Source organism: Rhipicephalus microplus, chromosome 4 (genome assembly GCF_043290135.1).
Source record: "Rhipicephalus microplus isolate Deutch F79 chromosome 4, USDA_Rmic, whole genome shotgun sequence".
Classification (NCBI taxonomy): Eukaryota; Metazoa; Arthropoda; class Arachnida; order Ixodida; family Ixodidae; genus Rhipicephalus; species Rhipicephalus microplus.
In genome coordinates, this window is record NC_134703.1 from 197,228,085 (window position 1) to 197,252,104 (window position 24,020).

The following is a 24,020-nucleotide window of genomic DNA, read 5'->3' on the forward strand; positions in this document are numbered from 1 at the left end:
GGGCCCAACGTTGTTGTAACTGCACCCAGGCATGGTACTCTAGTTGCGAGACCCGTATGTATCCAGCAGCTCCTGGCTCCTGTCCGTCGGTGCAAGCAGAGTCGGTAGGGCGAAGCTGGATAACAAGGTTTCCAGCCTGGTCTTACCTGGGTTGGGGTTTCAGGGGGTTGGGGTTTCGGGGTGTCAGTGGGAAGAGAAGGTGGGGGTTCTTAAGTTCTGTGCGCTCTGTTAAAATGGGCAGCAGGGTGCCATTTTCTATTTTGCAAAACGAACAGAGCGTGTTGTGTTCTGCAGGGTACATGTGGTTCAGTAGTAGGGGATGCGCAAGCGATCCTGGCTGCGCTCGATGCAATATCACCTATTGTTTTTTGGTCAGGTCGAGTTGCGGTTCTGGTAGTCTGCACCTTTCCTCTCGGTACATCTGGGTTATGTCTCGAAAGCTGGTAACCGAGTGCGGTAGCTCTTCCGGCTCATGCTCGGTCCGGATTGGCATTTCTCGGGCATGATAGTCAGCAATGGTGTTGCCTGCTACCTGTGAGTAAGCCGGGACCCACACATGCTCTACGGCTCTTCCCGGAGGGTTGTTCTACCACACAGCCACACGGCTGCTTGGGAATTTAGTGAAAATAACTTTCTATGCTTGAAAATGCAGTGAATGAAAATATCGTGCTTTACTAACACATGTGTGCTGTGTACATGCATACATGTAATATTGCATCAACAATGCGTGGTACAAGTATACATTGGCATCGGACGTCAGAACATATGATTTTCATATTTACTCAATGGTGTAAAGCGGGTCACCCGCTACAAAAGGTACGCACATAGCAAGTTTGAAAAGATGTCATGTTCTAAGTGTTTAAGTATGCACTAGGGACAGGATATTGCTGTCACATTCAACTCATAAAGGCAAAGCTGAAGGGTCCCACAATTTTTGCGCTACTGTTCACCCCTGTCTCTCTGTGCAAGCCAACTAAGTGCACTGCACAGATGCATTGCTTTAAGGAAGGAAAGCAGCTTGCCATCACTTCATTCCTATGCAGTCAAGAAATGAGGGGGTACGAAAAACACTCGAGGCGAGACGTGCATACAGTACAGCAAGGAACCTTGGTGTAATATGCTGCACGCAACTATGAATGGCTGGCTGGGTTTTGTGCAGGTGCTGAATTTACTTACATGAGCCTGTGTCAGCACCAAAATGCTTGATAAGTGTACCTGCAGTCCTTGAAAGCTATTTCAGATGTGACGGTGTCCATTTGAGTGCTTAAGCGAAGCAGAAATGAGTGCACACACATTTTGGGCTGCGCAGTTTTTTCACAATCTTGCACGTTAGGCATTCTGAATAATTGGACATTGTCTGTACTTTGTAGCACTACATCCGAGATAGCTTAGTTATGTGGGGAAAAAAAGCAAGGGGAGGAGGAAGAAATCTTCTATTTTATCTAAATGGTACTGGCGGCTAATACATGAACAGCAGGAATAGTTTATATTGTTCATGTACAGCATATTGCCATCAGACTTGATGGCACTGCATTGCATTCAGTGGCTAAAGTACAATGTGCATGAGATGTTGATAGACACTAATTGTCGCAGTGTGAAGCTGACTTCCGAAAAGAATTCATCCTCAAGAAATACATGGGTCGCATCAATGCCGCCTTTGATGCCCCAAGCGTGGAGAAAATCATTGAGAACCTCAAAAAGGACAATTCAGACTGGGCCAAGGAACAGCTCACCACACTCAGCAAAATGGTGAGGATGCTCTTCATTTGACTGTTATTGTTTCTTGGCAACATTCGGCGCGCACCCAGTGAACAGGAGAACCAAAGGCTAGGAGACAAACAAGCGCGAACTCCCGTTCTCCCGTCCACTTTGTGCACACCGAAACGTTACTAAGAATTTCATCAAGCCAACTCGCCCACCTTTCCATTTTATTACATTATATGACTGTTATTGCCTGCGAGAAATTAAGACAGTGTTGGTGGCGTTCCACATAATCATTTGTGACGAGATACATGCGTAATGATGCAAAAGGTCTGTCCTTGCTTTTCGTATAAGACGTATTCGTCATGACTACATTTTGCTAGCAAGAATAAAGCAGGGACAAAAGAAGGATGATTTCTCCTGCATGCATCTTTCTTCATTCCTGTCTTATTGTTGCTGATAAAATGTATTCGAATCGAAATCATCTAGTCCAACGCTGATTATGGAGGGTCCACCCACCATTCATGCAGCTAGACATCATTTGGTACGCTGCGGAACAAACAGGCTTAACACAGTCATTGTAACATAGACTAATGAGATGCTAACATCTTGTTTAGTGCACAAGAGATGTTCTCATGAAAAAAAATTTGTACAAATTCAAACCTCAAAAGTGTACCTGAGAATAAAAGCACCCAAAAGAAAAGAAACACAGAAGCCACAGGGAAGTACAGGATTATAACGACATCAATTTTTTTCAATACAGGAGACTAAGGATAATTCAAACTCTGATAATTTATACTTTTGGTTAATTCAAACAAAATTAAATTTTTTTGTTGGCCCTCTATTTTCGCAATGTAAACTCTATATTCGGCTAATTCATATTTTTTTGGCTACATTTCCAGAAAATATCTCCTGCTTTCCCACTACTATTTAAAAGTTACGGTGCTTATACAATCCTAACAGTCTAAAAATGAAAAATAAGCGTCTCAGGCCTTGAAGGAAAAAGCTTTGCTTGTAAACAAATGTTTGAAACGAAGCTTTTTTTGAAACACAACAAAAGTTTGAAGCACAATCTGACCATTGCATCCCACTGAGGGGAACATAAAGGTGCCATCTTTGCAGTATGAGCCTTAAATACAGCCTAAAAAGTATATTGATTGAGTTTTGAAGTTCGTAAAAGTGCTGACTCGGAAGAACAAGCACAGTAATAAGGTCATTGGGTGGGGACATTTTGTAAACAGCGCATATGGCAAAGGTTCTGGCCAGGTTAACACTGGCAGCGAAACCTAATGGTGCAGAGCCTAACCTGAAGTCTGCAAATTTTATATTGCACAGACTCGTCCACTTACCGATTCTTTGTAAAGCATTGGCAGTTAGATAACTGTCAACTCACAGTAGCATTCTCATTGCTTCTTTTTTTTTTTTTCACAACAGTGGCATGACTGTGAAAACAAAAACAAAAAAATCGCCGCTATATCTACAAAATAAATGATGTTAGAAAAGCTTGCTCGGAGGTGCACGAGGTGTTTCTTGGCAAAACCACTTCCGTAGTAAGACTTGTTGATGAGCCAGCGCATGATGTGTACGTTGGAAGGCAGCGTTGTCAAGCATGTTAACCACCTGCCCCTTTATGCCATACTGCCGCTGCCATGAGTCAAACGCCTAACGCTCATGAATGGCAGACAAGGAGCTCTCTTGAAGTTTGGTGCGGTTCTGGTTAAGATTTTCACCTAATTTCCAGTTACTGTGGAGAGAGGGACGCTTGCTTGAAATACGATGGTATGATGTTTGTGTCTCTTTACTGCAGTCACCACTGTCCCTCAAGATCACCTTCAAACTTCTCGAAGAAGGCGCTCGACTCACCCTTCAAGATGCTCTCAAGATGGAGTTCCGTCTCTCTCAACGCTTCATGCAGGACTCCGATTTCTATGAAGGAGTCAGAGCAGGTCTGTTCTGTCATAATGCACCCTACTATAACCCGGTAGCGAGTTGGGCAAGGCTGCTCATGATAATCAGCGCAAACAGAACACGTTTTTTCTCATCAAGCATGCATTTCATAGACAGCACCTGTGTCATCGTTTCTTTATCTCGTTCATGTTTTTGTTTGCGCTGGCCATCATGAGCACCCTCATGACGTGGAACCCCGATTTTACGACCTTCGTAGAACTACACAAAACCATCGTATAATCCGAGCATCATATAATAATAAAAAAAGCTCAGAATATAGGGTGTGACACTCAGCCTTGCTGAAAATATCAGTGCAGACTGCCCGAATAAGCTCATGCCAAGGCCTTGTGCTTCTCCAAGAAAGGTAAATTAAATTATTTTTTGCCAATGGCAGAAATTCTAAGTTATAAAGGTGTGTAGAAATCTTTATTTTCAACTTCAAAAAATCTAATCCAACGCCCGTTTTCCTCTTGACAAATTAAGTCTAAAAATTGCCTGCACCTGAAAATGAAACCGAAACTGTGTGACCAACAACCTCCCGTCAGAAGAATCGGACACAGTGCCATCGCTATCACATAATTCGCAATGACCACGGTCTATAGGTGGCGTGCCGTGCAATGCAAGATGCTGCGGAAGCATGGTCAACCCGTGAACTTGAATAGGAAAAGATAGGATGCACAGACGTATGCCTAGTGCCTTTTTCACCAGATGAACTCTTGATCGAAAAAAGGCTGTAAATCGGACCAGAGTTCTTTCCCAAACAATAGGAACTGCGAAATGTTCGCTACCCCATTTTTTGCCGCAGTGAGAAGGGTGGTGGTGTCAGCTGATTGACCGTGCATCAACAATGCATTGCGTTATCCTTTGTCAACATTGTCCTGTGCGTGCTACAGAAAACAGCGTGAACTAGAATCGGTGTATGAACTGAATCGCACTCCGGGTTAATTGGTACCGAGTCTGCCTGATGCAAGTAGGCTGATAGTGAGTAGCGCGCCATTGCGGCTGCGTGAAACCGAATGTGCAACTTGGCAGTGGTTTGCAATCATATGATGTCGTCGTTACTTGCGCTGTCAGCAACATGGAGTTGCTTCTTCAATGAAACACAAGCATTTAACTTTCTTTTAAGTAGTGCTTGTGTCATAACCATGGTCAGGCTCTAACTGTGTGCAATTCACTGCACTCGGATGTTGCGGGTTCCATCAGCGCGATCGAAACTAGTGTAAACTCAAGCCTCACATAACAAAGTTGTAGCTTACATGAAATTAAGTTCGTTCTATCCAGAAATTTGTTATAAATGTTTATTCCTAACACTATAACTATTGCAAGACTACTTTTCATATACTTTGTTATAACCGATACTCCTTTAATCGTGGTTCATTATATCGAGGTTTCAATGTATCGAAAAGAATACACTGGTTTACTTTGCGCAACGTCAAACAAAATTGTGAAAATTTGTCGAACAACAACGCCGTTTTGAAAGTACCGGTGAAGTGCAGATATCAGCGGAGAGGCATGGATTGTATTCGTAACTGCATGTTTCATTTCTTTTACCTTTTCGCTTTGCTGGTCAAGCTCGAGCGTGTTGGTGGCCTGCGGCACTCCGTAATATCCACTGTAATTGGGCTGCATGCAATGCAGAAGACAAACTATGCTTTTATTTTGCCCTCGCTGAAGCATATTATACATTGAGTACAATCAAAGTGACTGCCCACAAGCTTGTACAAAACATTAACGCACCAGGGGATGTGAAGTGCAACTCGCTCCTCATGAGTTAGCAGCTGATCGTTCATCATCACTGTTCCTCTCGGTGCGTCAACAGCCTTCTACTTCCAACAAAGAATCCTCATTATCACTATGGTTTCCTGCAACATAACTGCTGAAAGCAATCTGAGGGAACTCATCCACCGAACGACTTCAACAACACATAACCAGCGTCACTTACCACGTTTGTCTGGGCACAGAGAACATTTCACTTTAAAACCCGTTCACAAGCGAATTGCTTGCAGTGTGCTGCAATCTATGAACAAGTGCGCAAAAACAAGCGGCCGGCGTTGGCTGTGTTCTCGAAAGCAAATCGCAAGCCCATATGACTTTCCGCGTACAAAGGTGTAGTATTGTGCGTCGGTTGCGACGCACGGAGAACACAGAGCACGGCACTGAAGCGCTGGCCAACAAAAAGTACGCAGCAGCTGGTAGCCAAGCAGGAACTCTTTTTTACTATGTGCCAGCATCGCTAATATATACATATGTACAACGCTTTCTAGGAGCCAGCCAACCGGTTCCCAAACTGGAACCGAAACCATGGCACCACAAAAGGAAAGAAGGGTAAACTTAAGGGCTCGTTTTTTTTGTTGTCAGAAACAATATTAATGAAAAGTGACAGACAATTATACCAAGGAAAGTACAGGGGATATTATTAGAAGTATAATTTTAATTTAAATGAAGAAAGAAAAGTGGATGAAAAGATAGCCGGCCGTGGGTAGAAACCGAACCTGCGACCTTTCAATAACATCAGCCCAATTATTTTATTGGGTATGTATGTGCATTAAAACGTAGGTACGTCAGTCAACACCTGTTGCCATTACGGCGAGTGTGGGACACTCATTTTTTGCCTATTGGCGTCACATATTATTGATCTTATTACAAGCTAGCAGCTGACAAATAATCTCTCGCATACCACCTGAAAGCACGAAGTCTGCCAAAATAAGACGCTTGCATACAATGAATGTTATGGGATTCATGTACAACAAAAGCACTGACGAATGCTATATGCACATAAAACACGGGGAGGGAACAATCTCGTGAAGCTGATATCTGTACTCTGCGGGCAATAATCGAAAGCGCGAGTTGCCAAGTTTCTTGCTTCACAAAATCTTCGTCTTGCAAGAACTAGTCAGATTTATCGTCTCACGGACAGTCTGGTTTATTCACTGATGGACAAAGCATCAATAGTGGGAAAGCTATGCCAATTGCGCCAACCTGCACCAATCGGAAATTACTGCGCTCTTCTGCTCCTGTCTCGCACTCTACAAGTTCATACATTTAGTACACGTGCATATTTCGTCAGCATTCGATTCGAGTAAAGGTGATTTGTTTTCTTTTTGATTTGATGAGGAAGTCTTTAAAATGTGAGATCAGTGATTAACTGCATCGAGGTTTTTAGTAAGCTTGTGCAAATATTCCAATGAATACTACTGCATCCAAGTTCACTTCGATTCGAATTTAAATTGTGGAAAACGTTGAAGTATTTGAAATAAATGAACATGTAACTTTTTTGTAGACTTCATTCTGTTGGCACACCCATGCATTGTACAGGATGTAGAAGTAGTTGGCAAGATCCGATGCAGTGATCATAGAATGGTAAGAGCTTGTATTCACCTAGATTTAAAAAAGCGAAGACAAAAACTGATACGCAAGAAGCCAATCAATGAACTAGTGTTAGATCGAAGGTACAGGAATCCAGAGTTTCACTTCAGAATCGATTTGAGGCACTAAACGAGGTAACCAACGCTAACATTAACACAAGCAACGATAATTTTATTAGTATCATCAAAGAGTGTGCGGTGGCATGGCCGCTGTATAAAAAACAAAGTGCAGCTTGTTGCGTGGTGCCAAAGCAGTGATATAGGCCTAGTTCACTTTGCACCTGCTCTGGCACCACCGCTTCTTCGAGCGAAAATTCTCTGACGTGCATTTCTATGCAGGACAGTAGGCCGTAAATAACGCATTTCGTAGCTATTCATCACAGGTTCGATTCTGAATCGTTATTAGAAGTATACTTATTACATCACATATGTGAACAGTTTGTCCTAGGAGGTCTGATCTTTTGTAGAGTACAGGCCTCAATGAATGCTGCCCATTTGATTTACGAGAACGGTAAATGAGTGTTCTATTGCGGAAATAATTGAGAGTAGCTTTACTTCTTTCTTAGAGTCGAAGCACTCAGTGATGCAACACTGAGGAGAGTGGCCGAAGAGCCCGGACGCCCTTTATTCTGAAATTAGCTTTTCCTCTGTGTCTTTGTGACAGGCAATATGGCAGTTCTATTCCAGGTTGGGTAAGTTATTAAATCTGACTCAGTTGACAAATCAGTTGCACATAAATAAAGAGCGTCAAAAGAACATATTGTAAAGAAGAGGCAGTGCTCCGGCCCAGAGGCAGCAGCATCGAGCATGCAGCAGAGGCTCGATGCTACTGCCTCTGGGCCGGAGTACTTTCTCTTCTTTACAATATTCAGAAATGATAAGTGCTTTACTGTGTAGGTTTTTTTCTTTTAGCTCTTGTCGTTGTTTCTGTTGGCCACATCCCACTGGCTCACGAAACTCACTCCGTCAATCCTCCTCGTGCACCCTTTTTTTCCATGAAAACAGCTCTGCTTGAATTATAAACCACATAACAATGTAGTTAAGTTTGCATAAGAATTATAACTAAATTCAAATTCCACGTTCAACTTGCACAGCGGCACACAACAGCTTCGCGGCATCACACCGCTAGAAAACACCGTCTGCTACAAACGCGCGCCCTATAAAAACCGTACTCTAGCACAGAAAATATGTTTAGCTGCCCAAGCATACAATCACACAGCAGTGGCCATGCACAAACCACACAACAAACCATACAAACACTCATAAATTCTGCGGTGACCCCAATGCTGCACGCCCCGGCGTCTACTTTGCGTACGGGAGCAATGACATTCTCCCTCTTCCTGGCGGTCCCTGGCCAGAATTATTCTTGAGCCAGGCTTCCCGACGCTGTAGAATTTAGGGTAATTTATGGTACTGCAAGCTAGCGTCTCTTCTCGCGTTCGATATGCCCAGTGGCACACACAGTAGTACAACAGGCTCGTTGCATCACAAACTTAAAAAAGAAACATCTGCAAACGCACACACAATAAAATTGCCCTCAAACACAGGAAACATGCGGCAAATTGCCCCCCACATATGATCGCACACGAAAAAGCGCACGGACCCGCACAAATCTTCACGCACCCACGTTGAAACACGGAGTGCCGTTCACTTTGACAGGTGGAGCATCGGCGCCCTCCTCAAAAAAAGTGGCCAAAACTGTCATCTCTGCCTAAGTGCGCTCCCCCATTAAAGAGGCGACACAGCAAGCTGCAAGTTGTTTTTTATCTAGCGGCCGTGGCAATGGAAGTCGGAGGCACAGTCGCTAGACAGGACACTAGAAAACTATCACAGGAAACTAAGAAATCTTAATAAGAGACGACAAACCATGAAAGCCTCCAATACAACTGACAAAATAGAGCTAGTGGAGCTTTCGAAGTTAATCAATAGGTGTAAGGTAGCAGAGATTAGAAGGTATAACATGGAAAGAATTGAGCAGGCTGTAAAATGTGGCAGAAGCCTAAAAGCTGTGAAGGCAGACTTGTGCATAAGCAAAAATTCAATTTATGCATTGAGAAACAATGAAGGCAATGTCATAACCAATACTGATAGCATACTCGAAGTGGTAGAGGAGTTCTACAGAGAGCTGTACAGAAGCCAGAACAACCAGGATGATATCGTGAGGAACAATAATAGTACAGAGGAATTAGACATCCTACCAGTAACAATAGGGGAAGTACGGAAAGCCCTAGAAGGAATGCAAAGAGGCAAATCCTCTGGTGAAGATAAAGTAACAACGGACCTTCTGGAAGATGGCGGAGAAATTGTGTTAGAAAAACTAGCCACCTTATATAGCAAGTGTCTCTTGACAGGAAGGGTACCAGAATCTTGGAAGAACGCCAACATCATCCGAATCCATAAGAAAGGAGACGTCAAGGACTTGAAAAATTACAGGCCGACCAGCTTACTGTCCGTTCTCTACAATTTATTTCCAAAAATAATAGCTAATCGAATTAAGGCGACATTAGAGTTCAATCAAGCAAAGGACCACGTAGGGTTTTGTATAGGCTACAGCACAATAGACCATATTCATACTATCAATCAATTAATAGAGAAATGTGCAGAATACACCCGACCCCTGTACATTCCTTTCATAGATTATGATGAGGGTTTTGACTAAGTTGAAACATCAGCAGTAATGCAGGCACTTTGGAATCAGGACATTGAAGAACCCTATATAAACAAACATACTGCAAGAAATCTACAGTGGATCCACAGCCACAATAGTTCTCTATAAAGAAAGTGACAGAATCCCAATAAAGAAGAGTGTAAGGCAGGAAGACGCGATCTCTCCAATGCCATTCACCGTGTATTTGCAAGAGGTTTTCAGGAACCTAGACTGGGAAGAGTTAGGGATAAGAGTTAATGGAGAGTATCTCAGTAACATGGGATTTGCTGATGACATTGCTTTGATGAGTAACACAAGCGACGAATTACAGCTCATGATTACGGAACTGGACACGGAAAGCAGATAAGTATGTCTGAAAACTAATATGCACAAAACTAAAGTATTGTGCAACAGCCTCAGCAGAAAAAGCACTTTGCTATAGGTGAAAAGACACTGGAAGTTCTAAAGGAATATGTCTACTTAGGACAGGTAGTAACCACGAAGCCGAACCATGAGAGTGAAATAACTATAATAATAAAATAAGCGTGGATCACGTTCAGCAAGCATCTTGAAATCATGAATGGTAATCTGCCACTTAACCTCAAGAGAAAAGTATATAACAGCTGCATCTTGCCAGTACTTGCCTACAGAGCGTAAACCTGGAGGCTTATAAAGAGGGTTCAGCTAAAGTTGAGGACAACGCAGCTAGCGATGGAAAGGAAAATGATAGGTGTGACCTTAAGAGACAAGAAGAGAGCAGAGCGGGTCAGGGAACATAACGGGGGTTAAAGATATCATAGTTTAAATCAGAAATGAATGGAAATGGGCCGGCCGCGCAACACGTAGGCAGGATAACTGCTGGTCATTAAGGGTAACTGACTGGATTCCCAGTGAAGGCAAAGGCACAAAGGGTAGACAGGAAGTTAGGTGGGCCAATGAGATAAAAAAGTTTGCAGGTATAATGTGGAAATGGAAAGGACAACACCGAGTTGATTGGCGGATCTTGGGAGAAGCCTTTGTCCTGGAGTGAGCGTAGTCAAGTTGATGATGATGATGATGATGAACTTTTTGCAAAGGTGATTTCACTGCAATGGAGGGGGCTAAGCCATAAAAGCATGTAAGCCATAAAAGCATGTGTATACAAATCCACATGTAATTTACTGTGAAGGTTGTTTCATTGCAGTGAAGATGTGCTAAGCCTTGAAAACACCTATTTGAGGGAAATCTGCATTACCGCGAAGTTGCACGTCAAAGTTAAATGAGCACGTTAATTTTTTCGGAGTGCCAAATCTCGTTGCAGTTGACCTTTAAGCCGCGCGGACACCAACTTTAAGAAGTGCTTATCAGACTGAAAGTGAGCACACTACCTAAAGCAGTATATTTTGTGCAGCTCATCTCTTACGCCTCCGACGCGGGATGTCGACAATTATATTTCGCGTTTAATGAAGCATCTAAGTCTGTTTAAGGCCTTCATCTTAACAAACGATGTTGCGCCGTAAGTACCGTGTTCGAAAGTGCCTGCAATGTTGCAAGATGGTGACAATGAAGAGCTAAAAACATCCAAAAATGAGAAAATATGGCCTGATGACATCAAGCACATTAAACTAATTTTAATCACGTGAATACAGTGAACGTAAAAAAACACTGCTGCATCACAGAAGTAGTATGTGCAATGATTTCTGTTGAACATTTAATTTTTCTTAGTCCGAATAGACATAGATGACACAGCACGAAAATGGCATCTGAATTGAAAACAAGAAATTACTTTTCCGGCATGATGAGGAACTAACGGTAGGGCATAGGCCCACACTATGAGTGTCATGTTGAGAAGCATCCTCCTCTCCACATGGAGGAGGCCTGTCACTGCTGAAGTTGAAGCACTTCCTTTTACATGCGTGCCTTTTCATTCATTATCATCATGCCCCGCCGCGGTGGTCTAGTGGCTAAGGTACTCGACTGCGGACCCGCAGGTCGCGGGTTCGATTCCCGGCTGCGGCGGCTGCATTTCCGATGGAGGCGGAAATGTTGTAGGCCCGTGTACTCAGATTTGGGTGCACGTTAAAGAACCCCAGGTGGTCTAAATTTCCGGAGCCCTCCACTACGGCGTCTCTCATAATCAAATGGTGGTTTTGGGACGTTAAACCCCACAAATCAATCAATCAATTCATTATCATCATGCTGTGAAGTCTCTGTCTCCATGCGCAATAAAATTGGCGTACTTTCAGCTGTTGTGTCAGGCACTTCAGGTGCAGTTGAACCTTTTGGCCCCTGTTGCTTCCCAGAAGTCAGCAGTAGAGCCAGTTGTTTTCGCAGAGCTTTCCTGGTTTTTTGCTACACAGTCAGGTATTTTTGGCAGCCCTGGTAGAATAGCAGGCACAGCATCCAAAAGAATCACGGGTTTTTTGAGTGTGTGCAGCAGGTTGTTTCCCTTGTATTCTGCGTGATATGTGGCAGAAATCGCTTTTTCGGGGTAATGCTTTACGCACACATGGCCAGTAGGCTGCAAGGCTCTGTCAGCTCTTGGAATTGCTCATCGCCACTTATCCAAGCGCTCTGGTTCACGCGGAGCCTTGAAAAGCCACACGCGCTCTGTACAAGCTTCCGATGCCCCGACTTGCAATTTGGGACAAAAGACCACTTGCCTATTTTGAGGCGCAACCAGCGACAAGGTCGCTCACGCGTACTCAGAATTGTATGCAGCGTCGAGGGATGCTTGCTCTGAATTATTGCAAAGTGCGAAGCACTGAAACAAATGCACTCGCAATGATCATAGGCACAGGGCAAAGCGTCTCTAAATCACAAAATCCTATACTCGTAAAGCTTCCAGGAAGATGTTCTTTTGCGTGCGAATTTAAGAATGAGCACCGCGCAAATACTTGGCACGCCATATAGTAGCGTCATCTCGACTCACGCGATGAAAACTACTTGTAGGTCAAGGTCATCGGCGAACACTTTCTGCCCAAGCCCTCTCCTTATGCAGAGCAGCTAGTGTCAGCACTTAACTCATTCTTACAACGTGCCTGTTAGCAAGCCCATGCTGGTCGTGTGCAGTGTTTCAATAGTAAAAGTGCCTTCCTAAAATGTGGCTTCTTCAGTCCTCGTCTCAATCACTGTCACTACTCTAATCAAATCTCACTACAGCGACTTGGATGGGGCCCGTGAAATTTCGTCAATGGACCACACAAGTTAGCAAAATCTGGTGGTGCTGACCCACTCTCTACTGCTAAGAGCATGTGTTTTTTTGTGTTGAACTCTCACCATTACTCTACACAGAGTTGATGTATTTTCTCATGCATAACCTGCATGAAATATGCAGATAATTTGTACCAGAAGTTTAAGTGCAGGTTATACACATGCTTCGGTGCTAAAGTGGGCTTCTTGGCACTACTTCAGAAAAATTACCGAAATTCAAGAAATGTAGCTTCACATTATTCATTGCAAGCTTTCATCTTCATCTTCCTGGCACTTTTCAGGTTTCCTTTTCCACTTCGTGTATTAAATGTAATTGCACGTTTGTTGTCACCCATGATCCCATTCACATGACGAGAGACTGGAACTTCATGCGAAATGCCTAGTTTTTTCTGGAGTCTGTTACGAGCCTATTTAACGTATAAGCATGACCTAAAGGAAGGGAAACACTTTAATCAATTTTTTATTGTGCCTATCAGTGCCTGTTTCGACCTTCGTGCCTATGTCAGCTTTTCAGTGCCTAAAAATGCTTTTTTGCCTTCAGCGAGTTCACGTTTTGCTTAAATGAGCTGTTCAAATGGACGAAACGAATGAGCACTTAGTGACACGATATTAGCTACAACACATGCATTGCATATTCGCTATGCTTTTTCATTCATGTTTTTAGCATCTGTTACGGCGCGACTACACTGCTAGCAAAAATTAGCCGAGATGGGAGTTTCTCCAGCATATGAGCCCCCCAAACACCCCTGCCCCAATCGTTTATTCCCTGGTAGTGGAGTGAACTCAACACATGTCATAAAACGCCCCTTGCTTAGTGACGGAGTTTATGAACAACATGACCTTGTTAAACTCCCCAAGAAGTTTCAGGTGATGTAGTTCGAAACTCTTTGTGGCATTTTTAAACATTCTCTTTGATCGGGATGGGCATGCTTGTGTGTGTGTGTATGGGCATTGGTTTAGTACGCCGGTGTGAAACTCCAGTGCCTTGTGTGAGTGACCGTGTGAGCATCTGTCGACCAACAATGAAATTATCAGTGCAGCGAAGATTTTCAATGGTGTGTTGGTGTTTAGTGTGAACGTTTTCAGGTGTTTCGCACCGTTGAATCGCGCACAAGACATCGGCCCCATTCCTCAACAAAACGCCGTGAATACCGTAATTACTCGAATCTAGCGCGCACCTTTTTTCCGGTTAAGCGCGTTCATAAATCGCATGCACGTTAGAATCGAGTACGAACGAAAAAATTACGGTCAATCTATTGCCATCGGCAAATCCAAAATGGCCGCCCCCTATGTGTGTCGGCATGGCACGTCGGCCATTTCTGCCTATGCGTTTCCCATGTGCGGCACTCCGTACGTGTGCTGAGGAGTTCGTCATCTAGTAGTGCATTAGCATCGACGGTGTGGAAGGGCCGACTCCAAAAACTTGAGTGCACCACGATGCCGCTTTTAAAAGAAAAGTCATCGCGTGTGCAGAAACGGACGGAAATCGGGCCGCATCGCGGTCGTTCGCAGTTCCCGAAACGTGCGTTCGGGACCGGCGGAAACAAAAGCAGAAGATTGTCGACAGCAAAGCTTCACGCAAAGGCTTCAGTGGACCACAGCAGGGTCGGTTTCCGCAAATGTAAGAGCTGCTCGGCGAGTATGTGCTTGAGCAGCGAGTGGCACAGCGGCCCGTGACGACAGAACTGCTCCAAGTGCAGCTATGCAATTAGTCTTAAAAAAACGGTCTGATGCGGAGCCAGTTTAAAGCGAGCAGGTGCTGGCTAACTAACTTTATGAAAAGGAAAGGCTTTTCCCTCCGAAGGGGAACATGCATATGCGAAAAGTTTTGCGGAGGAGTACAATGAAAAGCTTCACAGTTTTCAGAGGTTCGTCCTAAACTTGCGGCGCAACAACGGCTACCTGCTTGGGCTAATCGGGAATGCCGATCAGACGCCTCTTTACTTCGATATGCCTGGCACCACAACCGTCGAGAAGAAGGGGGCGAAGCAAGTTCGCGTGCTGACATCGGTCCACGGTAAAACTACAGTGACGGCAATGCTCTGTTACACGTCAGATAGGCACAAGGTTCGCCCGTACCTCGTATTTAAATAGAAGACGCTCCCAAAAGGAGTGGTTTTTTCGAGTGGTGTGATCGTGCGGGCCAGCGAGAAAAATAGGTGCGCGTTGCAATCGATGTCTTACTTTTTTTTTTTTTCGCGGTGGAAATCGGGTGCGCGTTACAATCGAGGGCGCGGTAGAATCGAGTAAATACGGTAACTCACTTCAAAGTGCCAAGTTATGAAGAATTGCGAGGAATAATTTCAGTAGTAACTAAAGTAAGCTATTTCGATCCTGAGCGGCTGCTTATGGAGTTTCACCGTCTAAAATTTTGAAGCGATCCGAAGTAGGCATCGCTCGAGCTCAGGAACTTGCAAACTAGAGAGATTCACCGGCGACGCGATTGCTCCAACCTCCGACGGTGCACACGCCCTGACCGCTTACGATGGTGGTTTCTAGTTGTGTCACCGGTATTTAACCGGCTGCAACTTCTAAGCCCTTAGAAGGCCACGCTACCCTGTTGGTATCAAGCTGGGGGTGCAGTGCAGAATGGCCCGAGCTTCTCGAGCAGCCGAGTTGGCTCCGAGCTCGCTTGCAGTGGTCGTGGCATGAAGATAGTGCGGAGTGCGTGATAGCAGCATTGATAAAAAGGGCTACACCAATGCGCATGGCGTTGAATATGCATGTGGGACGTTTGCGGCGGTTATCAAAGAAACACCGCGTGCGAGCACATCAGCGCCGCCACTCACTCAACATTTAAGCAGTGCAGCGACGTCAGCGTGGTTGTCGTACTGTATTTTTGCCAGGTCAACACGCGCCTCCCACAGGTGTGTCCACGGGCGTATGTCCTCTTTCGCACAAGTTCTTTCGTTCCACATGCAGCATGGAAATTTCCACTCTCAAAGGCAACAAGGCTGCACATGCAGCACTCTCGTGCTGCTCGTTGCGCTTCTATAAAGTATTGCGGATAAATGTAAGAACAGGGGGTCATAAGGGGCACTCGCATCTTGTCGGCACATGGCTGTGATTGGATATATCGTGAGCGCGCTGAAATTGAATGCGAGACAGAGAGCTTTAGAATAACGTTCCCAGGTGTTGCGGGCATTGCTTTAGTTGCGGGTGCTATATGAGTTTTAGAATAAAGTTTGCTCTCCCTAGCGAAAGACTTGGGACTTTCGCCCCGACCGAAAACCTAAATGCACGGAAGCTACACACAACATTTCACGGGCCTTGCAGTCCACGATCGCCGCACGCTATTTCGGATTTTCTGCGGGTGGGCCGCGAATTCGACCGATCGCTCACATTACAACGCATGCGCAGTGGCAGCGACCGCAGCACAAGGGCTTGTGGTGCGCTATTCTAAACCTCCCTTATAGTAGCCACATTATGACATTACTTTTACTTCTGTGTGCATGTGTGCATAGTCTGCACGATAAAGCTGGTAGATGAAGAGTGCGCTCGCTGGCGTTGCGGCGTGAGCACTGCTCCTCCGCAAGAGCAATAGTGGTGGGCGGACTCGATATTCGCTGCAGACATCTGTCAATCAAACTGATGGCCGCGTGAACTCGGATACAAACTCACTGATGCTAAGAAGGCCCGAGTTCAACTCATGACTTGGATGGTGCCGGTGTGATTGTCAAGCATTTAATGCGGTGAACGCTACACGGCCACAGAGAGAGAGCACCCATGCGCACATGCAACGCGCTTTTTCTCCCGCTCTGTCCGTGCACGTGTTTCTCCTAAAACCCCGATTTCATGTCACAGCGTTCGCGTGCGACACAGACCGCGCGTCAGTGGCATGTCGGTGCACGTTCATTGCAGTGCACTTGGGAATGTTCTCATGCTCTTGTGGGACGCAGACAGCATTCTTATCAACGTGCGCTGCTTGAGAGAGCTCAGCTTATGAGCGTCTCTTGCACTGCCAGTCCCCCCCGGTCATGACAGGGTGCACTTCTGCACTCAGTGGAACGACAAACAAATGAAAAAAGATGCCTCTGGTTTGAAAACACCGCCCAGCTTAGTAGACTGTCCTTGACGTGATGACTTGTTTCATTGTAACCAATGAAACACAGCACGTTGAGGGGTAGATTTGACTTTTTTTGTACTGTTGGCTCGTTCATAAGGGGGTGTCGCCAAAGCTCGAAAAGATCCAGAGTTTCGCGAAACTCCGCCGATCCTGCATAGCGCCCCGGCATCCTGGCCAGCTCTACGAGCTGGCGCCAGCCACTGGCGAAGCAAAAAATGTGTTTCACAGAAAATGAAGGCTGCTGGTGCAAATAAAACAGTTTAAATTGTCTCGTCTGCACCATGCGATCGCAGCTATCAAGCGAGTAACGTGAAGGTTTGCGCTGAACGAGGCAGAGGCACAGAAAAGCGGCATAGGGCATGCCCATGCATTGCGAGCAACACGAACCACGACTGCGACCGTCTCATTCATTTAAGTCTATCACTCTGTAGTTTAAGCTGCGTGGATTGCGGACACCTATTTCTGTGCGTGAGAAAAGTAATGACAGCGAAAACTGCACAGCAGCAAGCATTTTGTGATTGCCAGCTGTCAATCATCGTATAGCCATGCCATACTTCTGAGTGAGGCCTGGTCCTCGAACGCGGTAGCGGTGGTGTCGCGGTTTCTCCCTGGTGCTACTGAATGCGCGTCGTTGAAGCGCTCATGCATGGCCGCTCGGGTTTTGTTTACGATTTAGTGCATTTTGTGGATTGACACACAGTACTGCTACTACTAATTTAGTTTATTCCACTGAGAACCAGCTAATAATGAAGTTTTGCTATAGTTTAAGAAATATTGAATATTAGGTGGGTTTATGATAAAAGGCATGTGTATTGAAGGGTTTCCATCAGACTGCCGCAAATTTATACCTATGCTGTGAATCTTTATTGCTTAATTATTCATAAAAGAAGGGTCTTCCTGGAGCTATATTAGAGGTCAAAATACGGTGCCTGTATATACCTGGTGACATAAGAGTGGTTGTGCAGTGCGAGCGGCAAGCTGTAGCCAGTGTGAGTGTTGTAAGATCACGGGAATGTTGTGTGCCTGTTTGTGTACGTGTAATGAATACTGTGCTTCGAAGGTAATTTTAATTGAAGTTACACTTGCGCATGGTACGTCTGCCAACTTTATTTTTTTCTCAAATTTACTCCCATACTGACCTGCAAACGTTCCCCAATGGATTCAAATAAAACCTCCCCTAAGTCCATCTGAAAATGCCGTCCTGTTGGGGAGTAAGTTTTAATGCGACAGCGTTAAAGAGCTCGTGTCACAAAAATTCCAGCGTCAGTGTCCGTGTCGTTGGTTGTGAGCAAAAAATTATCATCTTATTCATGACTGAAAAATCTAAAATGATGCAAAGAAAATAAACAAATTATATAAAAAATCCTGGAGCAGAGTGGGGACCGAACCAGGGTTGTTTAGGTCCAAGTGGGGATTGAACCTGGGTCACTTGCGTGGCAAGCGGATGTTCTACCACATGGCCGCGTCTTTGCATGTGAAAACAATGACAAGAACTTCCTCTGCTTGGAAATGCAGTGAAAGTAGCTTTCATGGTTCACAAACACACATGCCCTGTATACATGTTTCACAATGCAACATAAAATATTGCAGTAATAATGCGTGATACAAGCATCCATTACCAAGGGGTGTTAGAATATGTGATTATCATAATGGCTTCGAGGTTGAAAGCCAGTACCCTACTACAAAAGGCACACATGCTACTGCGCCTATACTCTTAAGGCCACGTAGTGGGTGCATAGCAAATTCGAAAAGGTTTCATGCACTATGTGTTTGAAGTACGCACTAGGAACAGGATGTCGCTATCACATTCAACTCCTAAAGGCGAAGCTTTAGGGTCCCTATTTTTTTTTTACTCCCTCCAATTGAATGAATGAATAAACTTTATTTAAAGTCCAGCAGTTTTACCGGGCGAGGTGGGGAAAGAGGGGATAAACCCCTGTCCCTTCCCACTCTCTGTCGATTATGATGGCTTTGCCTCAGGTGCTCGCTCGAAGTCCTTGCACCCGGGCGGCATCTTCAGCTTGCCGGACGGCCTAAAGCTGGTGGGCCAGCTCGTCGCTTGTGAGTGCCGCCTCCCAGCGGCAGCGCAGCTGACGCCGATCGGCAACAGTGACCGCAGCAGCAGCGGAGGCCGGCCCCTGCCCTCGCGCGGTGGTGGCAGCAGCAATTGGCCTCGGAGTTCGTCCCTGCCTAACATGCGTCGCTAAGGGAGCGGCGGCAGTGACGTTAACTTTTTCAGCACACTCCCAAAGCATGTGCCGCAGTGTGGCCCTTTCCCCGCATGCTTTACACGTGTCCGTCGGGTATAGGTGAGGATAACACAGGCGTAGAATCACCAGGCTGGGGTACGTTTTTGTCTGTAATAACCTCAGAGTTACGGCCTGTCTTTTGTCCAATTTGTTGTGTGGTGGTGGGTATTTGCGTCTGTTTAGTCTGTAATGTTGTGTAATGTCGTTGAATGTGGTCAGGCGATCACCCCATGACCATTCCAGTTGTTGTTCTTTTGTGGATAGTGCCATCACCCCGCTCTCATAGATAAAGGCGGCCACCGAATCGGCCGTGGCTCGGCGAGTGAGATCTCGAGCCGCAATGTGGGCCGCCTGGTTACCTGCGAGCGGAACGCTGGTGTGAGCCGGGGTCCACAGAAGAAGACATTCGCATTTTCAGTTTTGAGATACGAGGACGCTGCTGCCGAGGCCATCGCTTCTCGAAGCTCGCCACCGTCCTTGTTGCCATTACTTGATTTAGTATTCGGGCCACCAGACATGAGATGCGAGCGTGCGCGAAGCCACGGGCGGCAGCGTGCAAGTCGCTGATCACGATTGCAGCTTCCGGTGCTGCGACCAGTGCAAGAGCAATCGCTGTCTCTTCGGCCGCCTCTGTGTGTTCCATATGCACCGTGGCGCTCGCGAGCCATTTGCCTGTGCGATTCACAACGGCGATAACCTAAACAAGCCTTCCCTCTGGGTATCGCGCAGCGTCCACGTACACTGCTTTGTTGCCGTTGCGATACATTCTTTGGAGGTCACTCGCTCTTTTGTTGCAGTGCCCGACGTGGTGTGTCGGGTGCATGTTCCTGGGAAGCAGTGGGACGATGAGACGGTCACCGACCGCGACAGGAACCATCATCTTCTCCCCGCATTGCGTGTGATATGTTATGCGTAGAGATTCAAGGATGCGCCTGACCGTCTTGGACTTGGACAATGGCTCGTATTGTGCAATGTTGTGTGCCTCGATCAGTTCGTCCAGGGTGTTGTGCAGACCCAGCTCAAAATGTTGTTTATTAAACGCCCATCAGGGCATGCGCTCGAAGACAAGGGATCTACTTCCATCTCGGTTTATTTTTCTTTATAGTGTATAATGCAACGTAGGCTAGACGTGTGCATGCTCTGCGTCATGTTGGCAAAAGTCGATCATAGTTCCACGCACTGCCATCAACGTACAACTGTACTCGGCCGATGTGCGCCGACGCATGTGATGCTTGCCAACGTGCCCACAACATCTTTGCGTGAGCACGGCTAGAGTGTACCTCAGCGAAGAAAAGTAAAGCTTGACAAGACTTAGAGTGTAGAGTGAGCCAAGCTAAAGCTCTGCAGCCAACAGCCTACACGTCAGTTTCAGTGGCATTTATGTTCTTCATAACAACAGCTCTCAGAGGTCTGCCGAACAATGCTGAAAAAAAAAAAAGACACCGAAAAGTGTTCTTGTCAGGCAATGGACGAGTGGATTGCAGCGCTACTCCGTTGATGGAGAAACGGTGTTTTGCTATCCGTGTGGAGAGCAGTTGAAAAGACATTTCAAAGATCAACAATATTTTGCGTTTGACTTCCATCTGAAACACACATAAACAAAAAGCTCCCCACATTGCTTACGCAACTGTCACTTTTAATAATCCCTGAACCTGTGCTAATAACATGCATTATGCGGTCATTTCACGGGCACTCACATTCATTGTTTTGATATTTTTATACCCGCGTCTGTGATCTTGCATGCAACAGAAAATGCACGACGATTTCTCGGTCGGATACAGGTACATTTGACTTTGAGATGTACGTTTGGGCTCATGCTATCAAAATTAGCCATATCCTCAGCGTTTTTCAGCAGTAGCAAGGTAAAAAAGTACAAAGGCAAAGAAGTTACATGAATGCAACATGCCTTCTTAGTGCGCTTTGCTCTTTTCTTCCCGCAGGTACCGTGTGAAAAAGAGTGTCATCTCTAGCAGCACGAGAAAAGAATGCTGCATCGAGCCATTGCTCTGCGCCACCAACCTTTAACGTCGAGGCAGTCGTTGTAGTCTGAAAAATTTCTGCTGAAGGAAAGACAAGTGAATTTAGTGGCGACTTATTCAAAGAATTGGCCGCTGCTAGCATTCTTTGAGTGAACATTGAAAACAAGACATTCAAGATTTTTTGCAAAAGTACTGCAAACAAAATATACAGAGTCCACTCTTCGCAAGCACTACCTGTGGCCAGTGTATGACGACACGTTATCAGACAAGATATCAGATGAGAACTCGGTGAATCGTGTATATTGATTGCAGTGAACGAGACAACAGATGCGACCGGATGATTACTTGGACATTTTGTAGTGGGTAGGCTCGATGCAAAAGAGAAAACACCACCTGTCTTGGTGTTTGAAAGGATTTTTTGTAGGGCAGGACTGAGCGCTTTATCCTGTCCATCTTCCTGTTTTCCTGTATTTCGTATTTCCTGTTTCGGCCTTCCTGTTTTCGTATTTCGCCTCGTGCTACAAAAAATTCTTAGAAATGCATCGCCAACAAGCCCACATTGCAATCTCGTTCCTTGGTATGCCCGAAACAGCAAGAAAAAACTAGCAGTAATACCATTGCCTACTTTGTGAACTTGTCCTTGAGAGTATGTACACGTGTGAGCATAAATATGCAGACCACTGGACCATGTGGCCAAAAGCATCAACCCGCTACCTAGCGACGAGACGCCTGCTGCGGTGAGCCTGCGCGTCCCATCGTATCAGTTGGCCTCTCATGTCGTTCTCTCCGGCGCGCCTGTAGCCAAAACGACCGTGGTTGTCGCTGTCTTTGCTCCATCAAATTTGAGTAGTTCTGTTGTTTTTTTTTCTTTGTTTTTTATGTAGCAGCTGCGACTGCACTGGTTCCAGTGCCAGGCTCGTGTCGTTATTTATACCGATTTATAAGCATAGCTAAGCGTAGCCAGCCTCGCAACACCTGATGAAGCCAAGCACAGAAAATTAAGCTTTCTCAGCTCAGCTTGCCTTTGTTTCGTTAGGCCAAGTTCAACTTAAATGAGCCTAGTTGAGTGATTGTAAGTGTAGCCGAATCTAATCTAGCCTCGCTGAGCGCGGTATCACCTGATAAATTTGGGCGTAAGTCTAAGCCCAGTCCAAGTCACTGTTCTAATATTAAGTGTAGTAAAGCTTCGATGCCCCCAGATGGGTCGAGAAAAGTATGCGTACAGATTGTGAGAAGAGCCTGCACCACTACTGTATCGCAGGTAAGTATGCGTACAGATTGTGAGAAGAGCCTGCAACAGCCAAATCCAATTAAGCATAGTTGTTCATGCTATCATTTAATTTAGCCCAGCTAAATTACCCCAAATAAGGCAAAACTTATCGCAGCCAATTATTCCAAGTCGACTTCCCCATGAGCTCGGAGACACCATACCCTGAAAGATAGTAATTACTGATTAATGACTGTACCGATTAAACTAATGTATGTGTAATTATTGTTAATTAAGATGCATACTAGTTATGGCTGATAAATTAGTCTGATATCCAATCACACAGAGCATACTGGAGATTCACGTGGCATAATAGGGCTAATCATGCATAAATAAGTATGAAGCAGCGCCAAGGTAAGCATACAAAATTCTGACTAAATATGGTTAATCATGGCATCATCATACTATTCTAAATATATTTAGGTGTAATTAGGCAAGTTTTTATAAAACAATAAAAGTAATTGAACTTGAATTTTTATGGGTTCAGAGAATCCGAGCTGAAGGAGATACTAATTACTAATCACCAAGTATAATCCCATTAAGCTAAATTAAATTTATAACCCCTAAAACACCCGCAGGGGCGCTTGCGCAAGCAGACGTTTGGTGTGTAGCGACACCCTGGACCCGAGCTAAAGGGGGAGTTTTGGCTCCCTCCCACGCCTAGCTGTACGTGGCTGAGCCGTGTCCGGGTAAAAGGGGATCCTGGGGGTTGAGCCGATGCTGGGTGATTGGACCTTTAAGGACCCCGGCAGAGGCAACACACCCCTTTGGTCCCGGCTTCACGTAGATGGCACCCCTGGGCTGACCCACCCAGGCAAATCGGCAGTCACCTTTTCTTATCTCTCTCCCCTACAACTTCGTCTTTATCTCTTACTTTTAGTCTGTCCTGTCTACTTCTCTCTTCTGTTTACTTCCAATTTTCCTAGTGGCAAGGGTTAACCTTGTGTAGTTACTCAACCTTGAGTAGTTATAACTGGTTATAGTGGCAATGTACGGCGCTATTAAGTGCTTCAGCGTCCCCTGGTTGGACTCCATGGTGGGTGGTCGCCATTGCTGCCGAAAAAAAAAAGTACACTACTATGGGAACAGCTGCATTTCCCCGTCTCCTATATCGTCTTCCGCTTAAGAGGGCACGCACCGATGAAATATCAGTTTTCAGCCAACCCAGACAATGCTTTCCAAAATTCCATGTTGTGCACAGCGAAAATCCAACAAAACAAGCTAGAGCCATATCTCCATCTCTTGTTGCCAAATCTCTGACTGAGGTCTTTGGTCCAGGATACAAGGTTACAAAGATGGCTAGCGGAGACCTTCTCCTTGAGCTGCCTGAAAAACATCGCTTTAAAAAACTTGGCAGTCTCGTAGCATTTGGTAATATCCCAGTATCTGTTTCACCTCATAGATCAATGAACACCTCACGCAGAGTTGTTTCAGAAGCAGACCTTCTTGAAGGGTGGAAAGAGCGAAATGTCATGGATGTGAAACGAATCGTCATCAGACGCGACAACAAAGAAATACCTACCAAGCATTTAATACTTTCGTATCTAGCACATTGCCTTCATCTATAGACACAGGCTACATCAAACTCTCTGTCCGTCCCTACATTC

The 24,020-nt window shown here is 45.3% G+C and overlaps 1 protein-coding gene across 2 annotated transcripts in view; it reads left to right on the forward strand.

Moving 5' to 3' along the window:
- Positions 1-24,020, forward strand: part of Hibch (3-hydroxyisobutyryl-CoA hydrolase) — an 84,766-nt gene that overhangs the window by 52,609 nt on the left and 8,137 nt on the right. For both annotated transcript variants that reach the window (XM_037423698.2, XM_037423697.2), the window contains exons 9-10: positions 1,594-1,749; positions 3,509-3,647. In XM_037423698.2, the coding sequence (XP_037279595.2) occupies positions 1,594-1,749; positions 3,509-3,647 (295 nt within the window). The remainder of the gene's footprint in view (positions 1-1,593; positions 1,750-3,508; positions 3,648-24,020) is intronic.